This window comes from Peromyscus eremicus, chromosome 2, assembly GCF_949786415.1.
Source record: "Peromyscus eremicus chromosome 2, PerEre_H2_v1, whole genome shotgun sequence".
Lineage (NCBI taxonomy): Eukaryota > Metazoa > Chordata > Mammalia > Rodentia > Cricetidae > Peromyscus > Peromyscus eremicus.
The window spans coordinates 63,048,271-63,063,197 of record NC_081417.1 but is presented as its reverse complement, the minus strand read 5'-3'; the positions used below and the strand labels follow the sequence as shown (position 1 = coordinate 63,063,197).

Below are 14,927 nucleotides of genomic sequence, written 5' to 3'. Positions count from 1 at the left end.
TGTGATCTTAGGCGGGACTTGCTGGACCTGAGAACTCCTTGGCAAGAAGCTGTCTGGGTTCTCTGACTTCTTCCCGAGTGTCGTGGTTATCCCATTGGTCCTGCCTTCCTCCTTGGGTGTTTGGTTTGGGTCATTCTGTGCTGTAACTGATAGTAGAGAAGACAAGCGCAGAATCAGGAAGCACAGGCTTCTGTGTTTGCAGCCTTAAACAGCACTGTTCTTCCTCTGGTACCCTTTCCCCTTCACAACTGCAGAAGCCTCTCTCTAGTTTTTCAGCCTCTGCTACCTTTATCTCCTCTACTTGCCTACTGATTATTTCCAAGTTAGAGCCAAAATGGAATGAATGTAATGCTTCTTTTTTCTTTTTTAAAAACTATCTCACTATGTAGCTGTAGCCGGCTTGGAACTCAATATGTAGACTAGGCTGGCCTCGAACTCACAGAGACTCACCTGCCTCTGCCTGCCAGTGTTGAGAATAAATGTATGTGTCACCACGCCTGGCTAATGATTTTCTTTTATGTCCATCCTGTGCCTCTGCTTATCCCACCACTCATATGTCAAGTTTAAAGTGTGAGATTGTCCTGAAAATGTCCATTTGTGGACTTGAAAAGAGGCTCTGGAGAGAAGGACTGGGGCTGCATTCGAGTGTTCCCGTCAGGAGGAGATGGACTGTTGTGTGGCAGATGGACAGATGTTAAAACTGGGACAGCTAGGTATAGTGGCTGCCATGGTTTGAAAAAAAAAAAAAAAATATATATATATATATGGCTCCTAAAGGGAGTGGCACTATTAGGAGGTGTGGCCTTGTTGGAGGAAGTCTATTGAGGTCTCTTTTGCTCAAGCTTCCCTCAATGTGACAGTCAGTTGGCTTCCTGTTGTCTGCAAGATATAGCACTCTCAGCTCCATCATCATGACCACCTGCACGCCACCATGCTCCCCATCATGATGATAATGGACTGAACCTCTGAACCACCCCATTAAATGTTTTCTTTATAAGAGTTGCCATGGGCCGGGCAGTGGTGGCACACGCCTTTAATCCCAGCACTCGGGAGACAGAGGCAGGCGAACCTCTGTGAGTTTGAGGCCAGCCTGGGCTACCAAGTGAGTTCCAGGAAAGGAGCAAAACTACGCAGAGAAACCCTGTCTCGAAAAACAAAAAAAACAAACAAACAAAAAAAAGAGTTGCCCTGGGCTGGAGAGATGGCTCAGAGGTAAGAAGCACTGGTTGTTCTTCCAGAGGTCCTAAGTTCAAATCCCAGCACCCACATGGTGGCTCACAACCATCTGTAATGAGATCTTGTGCCCTCTTCTGGTCTGCAGGGATACATGCAGGCAGAATACTGTATACATAATAAATAAATAAATCTTTAAAAAAAAAAAAGTGGATACTAGATATAAAGCAAAAAACAATCAGACTGCAACCCACAGAACCAGGGAGGCTACATAGCAGGGGGGACCCTAGGATGACTGTGGCTTATAATAAGTTTTGGTTTTACTCAATTACTGGACAAGCCTCAGTGAAACATTTCACTATTAGGATAAGAATATGTACGTATCAAGCTGATAATAGAAATAAATAGAAATGAAAAAAAAAGAGTTGCTGTGACTGGCGGTGGTGGTGCACACCTTTAATCCCAGCACTGGGGAGGCAGAGGCAGGAGGATCTCTGTGAGTTTGAGGCCAGCCTGGTCTGCAGCGTGAGTTCCAGAACAACCACAGCTACACAGAGAAACCTTGTCTCGAAAAACCAAAAAAAAAAAAAAAAAAAGTTTGAATTAAAAAGAAAAAATCAACAATAGGACATCCAGGGCCTTAGTGAGTAGGAGAAAAGTTCAATAACAGTTATGAGATAAAAGCATTCACAAAAAAAAAAGAAAGGAAAAATAAAAGCGTTCACTACTGTGGTAGACAGTCAAAAAATGTTCAAATTGTTAATGGCCATCAAACCCTAGTTTAGATCAGATGAAAAAAGGATATATTACTTGAGGCAAATTAATTGATCTTTGGTTACACTGCCAGAAACAGGCTTGATAATGCAAAGGGGAAGTCCCTAACTAGCTTGTAAGGTGGATTAGAAATAAGAAACCGAAACTTGGCTTGGAAAATGTGTGCCTCCAGCATTTGGGAGACGGTAACAGGAAGGTCTCAAAAAGATCTTACTCTACGTGGTGAGTTCAGGCCAGCCAAGTTGAATCACAATTTTAAGAGAAAATCCGTTAGGAGTATAAAATTCAGTGGTTTTTTATATATTCACAGAGTTGAGTAGTTTCCCTACAATTCGTCCAGCTCAGAAGAAAATTGTATCTTGCACTTTCTCCAGCTTCTCGGGGGTCCTGCCTAGCTAAAGCTGGCTTTGAACTCTGGATCCTCCTGTCTCTGTCTCTTCCTCCTAGGTGCTGGAACTGCAGCCATGTGCCACCACACCCCCCTTCGCTAACCCTGCTAACCCCGCTTTCCGTCTATATCTGCCTGCTGTGGGCATTTTGACATTGCCTAGGAATGAACTCCTCTAACACTTGATCCTTTGTGACCAAAGTCTCTCAGCATAGTGTTTATTCATTCTTTTTAAAAGCTGAGATAAAGCCAGGTGTGGTGACACACACCTTTAATCCTAGCACCCAGGAGACAGGCTAGAGTGTCTCTCTGAGTTCCAGGCTAGCCTGGGGCTACAAGGTGAGTTTTAGGCCAACCAAGGCTATCTGGTGAGACCCTGTCACCAAACAAACAAATTATGACAGTAAAATTAACTTAAAAAAAAATAATAAAGTCTCATTATATAACCCATGATGGCCTGGAGCTCCTGATTCCCCCACTTCACCATCCTGAGTGCTAGCATTATAGGCATGTTTATCATGACTACAAAACTCACCATTTGGAAGTATGTATTTTTTTAAGGTGTGTGTGTGTGGGGGGGTGGAGAGGTGGTTTAACAGGCAAAGATTGAGTTTGATCCCTGGTACTGACTCTCACAAGTCAGTCCCCATGACCAATAAGTAGAACAAAACCTCCAGGAAAATTAAAATGTCAAGAAAATAAAATTTCAGGCTGGAGAGATGGCTCAGCGGTTAAGGATATGACTGTTTTTCTTCTTCCAAAGGTCCTAAGTTCATTTCCCAGGGACCACATGGCAGTTCACAACTATTTCTATAATGGGATCTAATGCCCTCTTCTGGCAGGTAGACAGTACATAAGATACATAAATACATTAAACAAATAAGTCTAAGAAAAAGTATATAATCCCAGCAAACAGGACGCAGAAGCAGGACAGCTGCCACACGTTAAAGGCCACTGGGTCGTCAGAGCAAGGTGTAGGCCACCCAGGGCTACAGACTGAGACGACTCTCAAAAGACCAAAAAAAGTGTAGCGTTCGATGGTCATAAGTATATAATCAGCAAAGATGACAACTATCAATTCCAGAACAGTTCATCCCCTCAAAGAAACTCTGTGCCCAATAAGCACTCTCCTCCTAACCATGGCAGGCTAGCCAAACAGGCAATTTCTGGATCAGAAACTATCCAGATGAGTGGTTCTTAACCTCCATAACGCTGCAACCATTTAATATATTTCCTCATGTGAAACCCCCCCATAAAATTATTTCTTTGCTACTTCATAACTGTAGTTTTGCTACTGTTATAATCATAATGTAAATAAATATCTGTTTTCTGATGGTGATCCCTGTGAATGAGTCATCCCACCTGTTGAGATCCACAGGTTGAGAAACCACTGGCCTAAAGGAATAAGGCAGAGTGTTGAGGGCTATTTGATCACACTGTGAACCTAAAGATTGCATTTATTAAAAAAAAATCAACCTTGGGCCAAGAGGCGGAGCCAGCGACTAGTTGACAGGAAGTAGCCATAGAGACTGAGCCCAGAAAATGGGTAGAGAAATGCACAGGAAGTGGTGAGGTGGGACTTTGAGTCTGGCAGCTTCTTTGGATTTGGTAATTCCAGTACTTGAGAGACTGAGGCAGGAGGACTACCACTAGTTGGTGGTTGCAAAGCCAGCACCAGGCCAGCTAGGATTACATAGTGAGACTCTCTCAAAAATAACATTGGGCTGGACAGATGGCTCCGGGTTAAGAGTACATTGTGCACTTGCAGGCTTGTGTTCGAGTTCATTCCCAGTGCACATGTCAGGCGGCTCAGGCCTTAAACTCAGGTACAAGGCATTGGACACCTCTGGCCACCTCACCTACCTACCCACACAGACACATATAATTAAAAAACAAAAACAAATCTTCAAAACTAACAGTAACGAAGCAAAACCAAAACTTGTTAAACCCATGAAGGTGTTTTCTTGTAAGCTTTATATTTGGGGCTTTTATATTTCTTCTGTGAATCATTTTGAATTGATGTTTACATACACTGAGCCAAGTACTTTTCTTTCTTTCTGCGTAGGGATGTCCGATTACTTATTAAAAAAGAAAGGATGGGAAGATTACTAAGGGCTTCAGTCCCCTGTCCCTAGCTTTTAGGAGACATTTTCCTTTTGCAGGGGGATGGGGGAGTGAGTGGACGTGGGGGTGGGGAAATCCTTTCTTGGGCGCTCTCCACAGTACTACAACCCCCAGCAGGCACCGCGCGGGCCAGCCCGCCACGGAGGGGAAAACCTGGGCTGCCGTTGGTTCTAAGGCAGAGCGGAGCCAGAGACTCTGGTGCCAGCACCCGCTCCCGCTAACCTCGTCTCACTACTGGGCCCCGCGAAGGCCAGCAGTCTGTCCCTGGCCTGTGGCTGGCCTGTCTTTCCAGTTTCCCGCGGGAACCGACTCTTGAAGAGAACCAACCGTGGCCGAGAGTTTTGCAGCCTGGCCAACCAGAGCCGCGGTGGGCGGCGGCGGGAAGAGCGTGTTGAGCCTTCTGGCCACCGAGGGCCGGCCGGCTGAGACGCCGAAGTGGGCATCCTCCTCGGGGCTAGGGTGAAGGCGTCGGCGGGACCAGCATCACCCATCAGAAGACTCGGGTAACGGGGCTCAACCTCGGCGACAATGTGCAGCCAGATCATTCCAGCCCTCCCCCAAACATCTTCTAGTAGCCTGGACCTGTGGAGGGAAAAGAATGACTGGCTCGTTGGACAGACTAGGGTAAGATGGTTCTGGGACCCTCGCCTTGTATCCTCAAGATCCCGGAAGGCGGGTTTGCAATGATTTCACCCGAAGCCTGGGGGAAGGAGCAGAGCTTGATCTCTGTCCAAAAAACCAGAAGTGACTGGAAAATGTGTCCCACCCTTGTCTCGGCTACGAGGGAGAAGGACTGGTCCTCAGCGGCCCCCTCCTAATTTCAGCAGCTGACTGGGGATTCTCGTCCGTCTTTGAGGCGACAGCAGTTGGCTCAAGAAACACTGGAAGGGTTTAGGGAGCTCCTCCTCACTTTACAAGGTAAGACAGAGCTCCCAGGAGGCTCATTTCCTCTCCTCAGCAGCGGTTCCGGGATTGAGGTGATTATTCCGAGGGTTTAGGAGTCCTGTTTCGTCGGGTGTTGTGTGTTGTGCGGACGATCAAAGAAAGAAGGGCACTCCAAGGTAAATTTTAGGCTCCTTGCAGCAGGGAGGTCCAGCCTCTGGTGGCCTGAACCTCGAACAGCTGTGCAAAGGCGTATCTGTTGACTGTTACACAAACGATGCTTTTTGGGTAAAACAAGTTCCTCATACCAAAGCCCCTGATCTAATCTGCGTGTTCTTCTAAAGGAAAGCATCACTTTAGGTCTTATTGGGTACTGTTTGCAGTACCCAATAATTCTGGATGCTCCAGGTGTGCCAGGACTGTATTGTGTCCAAAGTCATGCAAAGGCTGTAAAGCTCCTTCAGAAAGACAGCTCTCTAGATAACAGAAAACAATCACTGTTTTCCACAATGATTTCTTAAAGTCTAAGCACTTACGGAAAAAAACTATGCATTCTGATGTTTACCCTAGATACAACGATTCTATTAATCTTTTCTCTACACTGTTTAAAGCACTAAGAGACAGGTGGAATTGTCTTTCAATAGGTGAATTCCCCCTCACCTTACACACACACACACACACACACACACACACACACACACTGCAACATTTGAAGAAGTGATTTTTTTCAGGAGATTTCAAGAACTTGTTCTTTCCAAGTTTCTGAACAAAAGATGAATTCCTTATTGAAGGCATCTCGGTTGGAGTGGGGTTGATCTCTGGATTGGAAACCGTTTGGGCTGTATTTCATGGGACAGCCTGTGAGACCAGCATCTGTCACTCCAGGACTCCCTGCTGCTCTTCCTGCTCTCCCCTTGGAGCTGACAGTCATCTGTAACTATATCATCCTGAGGGCTAGCCTGGCCCAGGGTTTCGCTGAAGACCTTACCAAGGATGTTCAAAGGGGCCTAGAGAGAGGTAAGGCCTCCCATGCCCCTGGCAGTTCCAGTCTGGATTTAGGGGTGAGACTTGAGGGGTGTGTGCCTCCCATGCCCCTGGCAGTTCCAGTCTGGATTTAGGGGTGAGACTTGAGGGGTGTGTGTGGGTGGGGGATGGGGTGGGGGAGGTGAGAGGCACAAAACCTGTCATCTCCACTGAGACAGATGCCCTTTTCTCGTCCTCTGTATGTTCTTCAGACCAGGTGTATTATTGTAATCTTTGGGAGTTTTAAGAAAGGAAAAACCAGAGGGTGTGGGGAGATGAGAGATAGATGTGTGTGTGTGTGTGTGTGTGTGTGTGTGTGTGTGTGTGTGTGTTCTACAGTGATGGAGACCCAGAATCAGCTGGAGCCAAAGTCACAGCAGGGACTCCAGGAGCTGTGGCACTCTGTGCTTTCTGCTTCCTCCCTTCTGCCGGAGCTGCTACCTACCTTACACTGCCTGGCCAGCCTTCAAGCTATCCTCTGGATGAGGACCGATCACCCGGGGGACCTGGCCTTGCTCTTGCAAGCCCTCAATGGCAGCCAGGTAACCAGGAAAATGTAGATGAAAGTGCTTACTCTCCACTCTTCCCCGTAGCTGCACTATTTACCTAGGGCTTCAGACATGCTAGGCAGGCACTCTACCACTGAGATACTTTTTCCATCCTTCTCTCCTGCCCACTTGTTAAGAAAATTTATTTCTGTGTTTATGAGTGTTTGACCTACCTGCATATATGTGTACTATGTTCATGCCTGGTACCCATGGAGAGGTCAGAAGAGGGTGTAGGATCCCCTGTAACTGGAGTTACAGGTAGTTGTGAGCCACCACGTGGATGCTGGGAACCAAACTTGGGTACTCTGTAAGAACAGGTGCTCTTAACCTCTAAGCCATCTCTGCAGTCCACCTCTCCCACTCCCCAACACATACACAACACACACACACACACACACAAACACACACACACACACACACACACACACACACACTTTTTTTGGAGACAGGGTCTCACTATGTAGCCTTAGCTCTCAACGTAGACCAGGCTGGTTTCAAACTCACAAAGATCTACCTGCCTCTGCCTCCTCTAAGTGCTGGGATTAGAGGAGTGCACCACCGTGACAGGTCTCCCACTTTGTTTTCGAGACAGGCCCTTACTGTGTACCCAGGCTGCAAACTATCGCAGTCCTCCTTGCCTCAGCCTCTCCCATGCTGAGATTTACAGCTGTGAACCACCACACCCAGCTCTCAACTCTCATTACTTTTTTTTTTTTTTTTTTTTTTTTTTTTTAAATATTTATTTATTTATTACGGATAGTGTTCTGCCTGCATGTATATCTGCAGGCCAGAAGAGAGCACCAGATCTCATTATAGGTGGTTGTGAGCCACCATGTGGCTGCTGGGAATTGAACTCAGAACCTCTAGAAGACCAGTCAGTGCTCTTAACCTCTGAGCCATCTCTCCAGCCCTCTCATTACTTTTTAATTGGAGGTAGAACCTTAATAAGTTGTCAAGTCTAGCCTTGAACTTACTTGTCGCCAAGGCTACTCTATAGCCTGGGTTCAAGACCTTGAACCTGTGATCCTTTTTGCCTTAGCTTCTAGAGCAGTGGTTCTCAACCTGGGGGTGGATCATGACCCCTTTGAGGGTCGAATGACCGTTTCGCAGGGGTCACCTAAGACCATCAGAAACACAGATATTTACATTGCGATTCATCACAGTAGCAAAATTACAGTTACGAAGAAGCAACGAAATAATTGTATGGTTGGGGGGTCCACAGCACGAGGAATTGTATTACAGGGTCACAGCATTAGGAACTTGAGAACCCCTGTCCCGGAGTCTGAGTCCCTCAGATAGCAGGCCTACACCACCGTTCTCGGTCTACAGCATTCCATGCTGGGAAGGCTGCTATGATGGTTGTCAAAAGAGCAAAAACAAACAAACAGACAAAAACCAAACCAGTTTTTTTGAGACCTTGCTCTGGTTAGCTCCTCATTGAGGGGTTTTCTTGGGGACAGTTTTAAAAATTGCTTAATAAATCCAAGTCAGGATAAGGCTCTATGAGTGCTAAAGCTGCCTCCCAGGCTCAATCCTCTCATAGTAACCCAGACACATTCCTTGTCCCATGTCCACCTGGGCATATGAGTGACAGGGAACTTCAGTCAGCACTTCCTAGGATTTTCCTTCCTGCCCACACCATTGCCCCACAGTTATCTTTCTCTTATAATGGGGGAACAGTAATCAGAAGGACTCTCGGGCTCAAAGACTGGGTGGGACAGACTGACAGGAGAAGATGGGGTGCTTGCAGGTGAGAGCCTCTGACTGTCCTTCTCTCTCCAGACTGAGACCTCTGAGGATCTGCTGCTGCTGCTCAAATCCTGGAGCCCTCCGGCCGAGAAGTCAGATGCCCCATTGATTCTGCAGGATGCTCAGGGTTTGCGGGATGTCCTTTGGACAGCACTGGCCTGCCGCCAAGGTCTAGCAACCTGACCTCTCTCTCTTTCCCTAAAGGGTCCTCTGGGCTTCTGCTCTCCGTGTTTCCGTGGAGTTCCTCTAAGTTGTTCTCATCATGCTTCCTACCTTACGAGCTTTTCTAAGCCTGTACCGTGATTGCCTCCAGGCCTCCAGGAGCTTATCACAGGGAGCCTACCCCGTGCACTGAACAGCTTGCATGAAGCAGCCTCAGGCCTGTGTCCACCATCTGTGTTAGTCCAGGTGTACACAGCGCTGGGGACCTGTCTCCGTAAGATGGTAAAGATAAAGCCTTAGGGATTGGGGGAAACCATGGACATCATGCTTTGTAAGGGTAGCTAAGGCTTGTATCTTTCCATTCATATAGGGAAATCCACAGAGAGCGCTGTTGTACTTGACTGCTGCCCTGAAGGTGGGAACAACCTGTGCCTTTCCTCTTCTGGAGGCTTCCAGAATATATCGACAACTAGGAGACACAGCAGCTGAGCTGGAGAGTCTGGAGCTGCTGGTTGAGGTGAGGAGCTTCCAGGTGGAGACACCTTGTAGAGGACTGCTCAGGCGCTTGTGTTGGGATGACTCATCAAGACAGAAGTACACAGATGTGTGGTTCTCAAAGATATAAATTCTTTCTGTTCTTTTTAGGCCTTGAGTGCCACTCATAGTCCTGAAATGCTCAAACTTCTCATTGAGGTAGAATTGCTACTTCCACAACCTGACCCAGCCTCTCCTCTTCACTGTGGCACACAGAGCCAGGCGAAGCACCTGCTAGCAAGCCGATGTCTACAGACAGGGAGGTGAGTCTTCCCACTGCTCACCAGAGTCCCTATTCCCACTTCTGATGCTTTTGCTGGGCATGCGATTCTTTCTCTCTCTCTAAAATTTTATTTATTTTTGGTATGTGTGGTATACCTGTGCGTGCAGGGTCAGGGAGAGCTTCCACTTGGCTGTTCTGGGGTGTGTGAAAGCTAGAGATTGACATTAGATGTCTTCCGCTATGGTTTTTTTTTGTTTTTTTTTTTTTAAAGATTTATTTATTATGTATACAGTATTCTGCCTGCATGAAGAGGGTGCTGGATTTCATTACAGATGGTTGTGAGCCTCCATGTGGTTGCTGGGATTTGAACTCAGGACCTTTGGAAGAGCAAGCAGTGCTCATAACCTCTGAGCCATCTCTCCAGCCCAGTCTTCCTCTATTGTTATCTACTATATTTCTTTTCTTTTCTTTTTTTTTTTTTTTTTGGTTTTTTTTTTTCGAGACAGGGTTTCTCTGTGTAGTTTTGGTGCCTGTCCTAGATCTCACTCTGTAGACCAGGCTGACCTCGAACTCACAGAGATCCGCCTGGCTCTGCCTCCCAAGTGCTGGGATTAAAGGCGTGCGCCACTACTGCCCAGCTATCTACTATATTTCTTGAGACAGGATCTCTCAGTGAACCTGGAGCTCACTAGTTTTGGCTAGACTGGCTGGCCAGTGAAACCTTGTGATTTGCCTGTCTCTGACTCCTCCTTCACCCCCAGTGCTGTGGTTAAAAATGTATTTTGTAGCCTGGTGGTGGTGGTGGTGGCTGGGGAGGTGGTGGTGCATGCCCTTGGTCCCAGCACTTGGGAGGCAGAGGCAGGTGGATCTCTGTGAGTTCAAGGCCAGCTCAGTCTACAGAGGGAGTTCCAGGACAGCTGGTGCTACAAAGAGAAACCAAAAAAGAAGTGTATTGCTGTGTGGGTTTTTACAGGAGTACCGGAGCTCTAACTCGTCACATGTGCATAGCAAGCACTTCATCCACTGAACCGTGTTCCCCAGACCCCATGCTTCTCTTGTGAGATTGCTTATTCCTGTGCTAAAGCTTAGGCAAGACATAGCTTCCTGCCTTAAAGCGGGGCTTTAACGGAGAAGTCCCCATCCAGACGGTAACGTCTTCTGTTTGAAATGCTGACGTAGCCTACCCCATCCATCCTGAAATGGGATGGATCTATACTGAGCCAGGGTTGGAGCTCCCAAGCCCCGCTCCCCACTTTACACCTCAGGGCCCAAGGCATCCCTCATTAGCTAAGAGAGTATTCTCACTGGAACCTTTATGGGGTGCCAGGGTCCTTGGTGAAACTCACGGGCTGACTGACTCTCCAGGGCAGAAGACGCTGCGGAGCATTACTTGGACCTGCTGGCCATGTTGCTGGGTGGCTCAGAGCCGAGGGTAGGTGTGTTTTAGGATCTTTGCGGTTAGGTGGGTGGGTTGGGACCCCTCTCCCCGCACTTGATTGGTCTCCCTGAGGGAATCAGTTCTCTCTGCGTGGTACTGGAGCCTGGTAAAGAGCTCAGGAGTGTTGGCTCATGCCACTTCATGCCACTGCCCCTCTCCCCCCAGTTCTTCCCGCCCACCTCCTCTCCAGGGCCTTGTATACCAGAGTTGTGTCTGGAGGCGGCGGCAGCGTTGATCCAGGCAGGCCGAGCCCCAGACGCTTTGACTGTATGTGGGGAGCTGCTCAGTCGAACTTCATCTCTGCTTCCCAAGATGTCCTTGTGGGAAAATGCCAGAAAAAGAACCAAAGAACTGCCATACTGCCCAGTCTGGGTCTCTGCTACCCACCTGCTTCAGGGCCAGGCCTGGTCACAACTAAAGGCTCAAAAAGAGGCACTTAGTGAGTTTAGCGAGTGAGTCCGGGAAGACAGTAGGGGGAGGGTGGAAGGATGGCTTTCTGCTCGGGACCTTGGTTGGTGGACTTTATTCTTAGTAGTTGCCTTAATTTCTGAGGTCAGCTCTTTATTCCTGCTATTTATATCCCACTTCAGGTGCCTTGAGCTGCTCTTTCGGGCCCTGCCTGAGGACAAAGAACAAGGTGATTTAATTTTTTTTTTTTCTCGAGACAGGGTTTCTCTGTGTAGTTTTGGTTCCTGTTCTGGATCTCACTCTGTAGACCAAGCTGGCCTTGAACTCACAGAGATCCGCTTGGCTCTGCCTCCCAAGTGCTGGGATTAAAGGCGTACACCACCACCACTTAAAGGCGTGCACCACCACCGCCTGGCTAATTTTTTTTTTTTTTAAGTTTTCTCTTTTCCTTTCTCTTCTTTTTTATAAAACAGGTTCTCATATCGACTAGGCTGGCCTCAAGTTGACCATTTTAGTCAAGGGTGCCCTTGGACTCCTGTTCCTCTTGCCTCTACCTCTCAAGTGTTGACAATATAGATGTTTGAATGTGCCTGACTCTAATTTAGATGTCAGTTTTTCTTAACTCCTGAAAGTGGTGTGTGGGTTCCCTTCCCATTGTTCTCCAGTCCACCAGACTGGGAGACTTAGGGTGACATGCCAGGCATGGTAGCACATACCTTTAATCCTAGCACTCCAGCCGGTAGATCTCTGAGTTTGGGGCCATCCTGATTTACATAATAAGTTCTGAGTCAGCCAGGACTATGTGGTGAGACCTTGTCTCCAAAAAAAAAAAAGTTGGGGAAGATAGGAGGAGAATGGGGACTTGGAGGTTTGGTGAGTGTTTGTCTGGGATGACGGGAAGATACTTGTTGACTTTGGTGGTGGTCTCTAGGTGCAGGCTCCAGCTGTGAGCAGAAGTGTAGGCCTGATATGGTCCTGAAACAGCTTCAAGTAGCTGCTCTGCTTAGTCGTGGGCTAGAATGGGCAGCCAGTGGCCAGGATACCAGAGCCTTAAGTGACTTCCTCCTTAGTGTACAGATATGCCCAGGTAAGTACATTTGCATGACGTTGGCCTTGTACAGGAGGAGTGGTACTTGGACCACCATGTAAGAATGATATGCCCAGATAGGAAGACTGGATAGGGTTATACTGTATTACCAGAAGGTAACCATGTGTGCATATATGAACAAACAAGTATGCAAGGCTCCTAAGAGTTCCCTGGTCTCTCTGTTGTCCTCAGACACAAAGATCTGGCCTGTGTGGGGATGGTTTTGTAGGAACAGGGTCAGGTGAACATTTTGTATTGGGCAAGCAGTGGCTTCTGGAGAGTATGGTTATGAATAATCTAGTTTTGGTTTCATGTATTGTGTAGACAAGATGTTGCTTCTCTCTAGGTCTAAGGCTATATCAGGTTCTAAGTCTTGGTGTTTTGCAGGGCCTATAGGCAATAGAGATGGTTCCTTTTACCTGCTTCAGACTCTGAAAAGATTGAAACGGAAGAATGAGGCCACTGCTTTCTGGCAGGAGGCCCAAACTCAAGCACCACGGGAAGAAGCTACCTGGTAAGGCTGAGTCTTGGGGCTGGGGAGGAGTTGGAATGCTGTAGTGGAGGTGCTGAGGAACAGAAGGAAGGAAGGATGTCAAACCTATGTCTGTCTTGCACTCTTAGGCACCACCATTCTTGCTTTTCAGGTCTCTTCCACTGTATTTAGAAACCTGTTTGAGCTGGATCCATCCCCCTAACTGTGAAGCTCTCCTTGAGGAGTTTGGAACATCTCTGCTGGAGTCTCATGACCTGTAGCTTCCTTGTTTCCTGGAGCTTGAGCTGGGGCCCCTTGGACCATCTCCATGGGGAGGGTTTTTTCCTCCCTTATCCTCTTTGGATAATATGGCTGGGGCTGATTGTTCCTAAGTCACTCCTCCACTGCTGAGGTTGCTGGTCTTGTAAGCTTGTCTTCTTGCTGCCAGTCTAGTACCAGAACAGTTCCATGAACAAATCCTTGACTTCGGTCATGACACTTGTTTCCTGTTTCTTTTCTTTCTTCCTCTTTTTTTTTTTTTTTTTTTTGGTATATGTGTTGAGTAAAATCTCGTATTTACCTATTATCTGCTTATTACACATGGTGAATGGGAAGAGTCATGGCAGACTAGTTGGGTGTTGGTTATTTAAGATGCTGTCTTCCTAACATCCAACTTATGTCTACCTTCCCTGCCTCCCAGGTCCCCTCTTCCCTCCCACTTTCTTTTTGGAAGGTTGGATTCTGGGGACTGAACTCCAGTTCCTCACATATAAGTCCCCAGTCCCTCCCTATCCCTCACCCAACCCCCACTATCTATCTTAAGAGCTCGAGGTATGAGCATGAGGAAAAGGCTACGTTAATCCTTCTGAGGAAGCAGTGACATAGTCCTTTAAAAATTATTAAAAATTTTAATTACTTATTTTAAATCGTGTGTGTATGCCATCTATATGTGTGTGGGTGCCACTGGAGGCCAGAGGCGTTGGGTCCCTCAGAGTTATAGTTACAGGAGGTTGTGAACCACCTGACATGGGTGCTGGGAATCCAACCTGTGTTCTCTGGAAGGGCAGTTACACTCTCTTAACCACTGAGCCATCTCTCTAGCTTTGTTATCTGAAAGCCCAGGAATCTGTGGTAGGTGACAGAGTGAATGAAGTTGGTCTGAAGAATGATCTTGACAGGCCTCTTAGGGAAGCGTGGGTACATGATACTTAAGAAGTGGTATGCCACTTTAATCCCAGCGGGGATTAAAGGCGGGGGCAGGTGGAATCTGAGGCCAGCCTGTTCTACATAGTGAGTTCCAGGACAGCCAGGGCTGTCTCAAAAAATCAAAACAAAAATGAAAGAGATATTCCTCAGAGTAGCTCCGTATCTAGAAACAAACTGTCTCAGATCAGTCTGTGTGGGTAGGAGGTGAAGGGTGAGTTGAATCAGGATACCACTCGGAGCTAACAGTCTGTTGACTACAACGAGAGCCAATTAATTGTCTTTTGGGGCCCAAGGACCTTAAGTCGGAGCCTGTGGTTGAGTTTCTTGCTCTTAGGCACTGCTGAATTTGCTATGTGTTCTGCAAATGCCCTTGAACCGAGTGCGCTTCCTCCCCAGATAATATTTAATACACGATAGCAGGGAGTGTGTACTCCCAAACCCAGAGAAATTGTAAACCTGAGGGACTAGTTAGGAGAGTGCAATGTCAACAGAGTGGATTAAGCTGGGGTGCTGCTGATTCAGAACTAGGGTCCAGAGAAGGGTGGCTAGAGCTAGTGTTTTTTGGTAGACCTAGTCTAGCTATGTAGCACCAGCTGGCTTCGAACTCTCAACCCTCCTGCTTTTAAAGCCTGTGGTGTACTGGGATCTAGGGTAAACACCACCATACCCAGCTGGTTTTGCTTTTTTAAAAAATTATATTTACTTAGTTTTGAGACAAGGTCTCACTATGTAGCCC

At 47.3% G+C, this 14,927-nt stretch overlaps 1 protein-coding gene across 9 annotated transcripts; it reads left to right on the top strand.

Annotated features, from left to right (window-relative positions):
* The first annotated feature begins 4,748 nt into the window (after positions 1-4,748).
* Positions 4,749-13,514, top strand: Fancg (FA complementation group G). Of its 9 annotated transcripts, none has more exons than XR_009377538.1 (14): positions 4,749-5,083; positions 5,284-5,377; positions 6,227-6,358; positions 6,704-6,906; positions 8,695-8,830; positions 8,975-9,105; positions 9,194-9,340; positions 9,469-9,620; positions 10,946-11,012; positions 11,184-11,470; positions 11,609-11,655; positions 12,358-12,513; positions 12,942-13,027; positions 13,158-13,271. XR_009377538.1 is itself a non-coding variant. In XM_059254182.1 (14 exons), the coding sequence occupies exons 1-14, from the start codon at positions 4,988-4,990 to the stop codon at positions 13,264-13,266; spliced, it is 1,872 nt and encodes a 623-aa protein (XP_059110165.1). In that variant the 5' UTR covers positions 4,749-4,987; the 3' UTR covers positions 13,267-13,514. The 9 variants fall into 9 exon arrangements, 6 of the variants coding, with proteins under 6 accessions (XP_059110165.1, XP_059110167.1, XP_059110164.1 ...); XM_059254182.1 differs by having other exon boundaries at positions 5,287-5,377; positions 12,910-13,027; positions 13,158-13,514; XM_059254184.1 differs by having other exon boundaries at positions 11,331-11,470; positions 12,910-13,027; positions 13,158-13,514.
* The last annotated feature ends 1,413 nt before the right edge of the window (positions 13,515-14,927 follow it).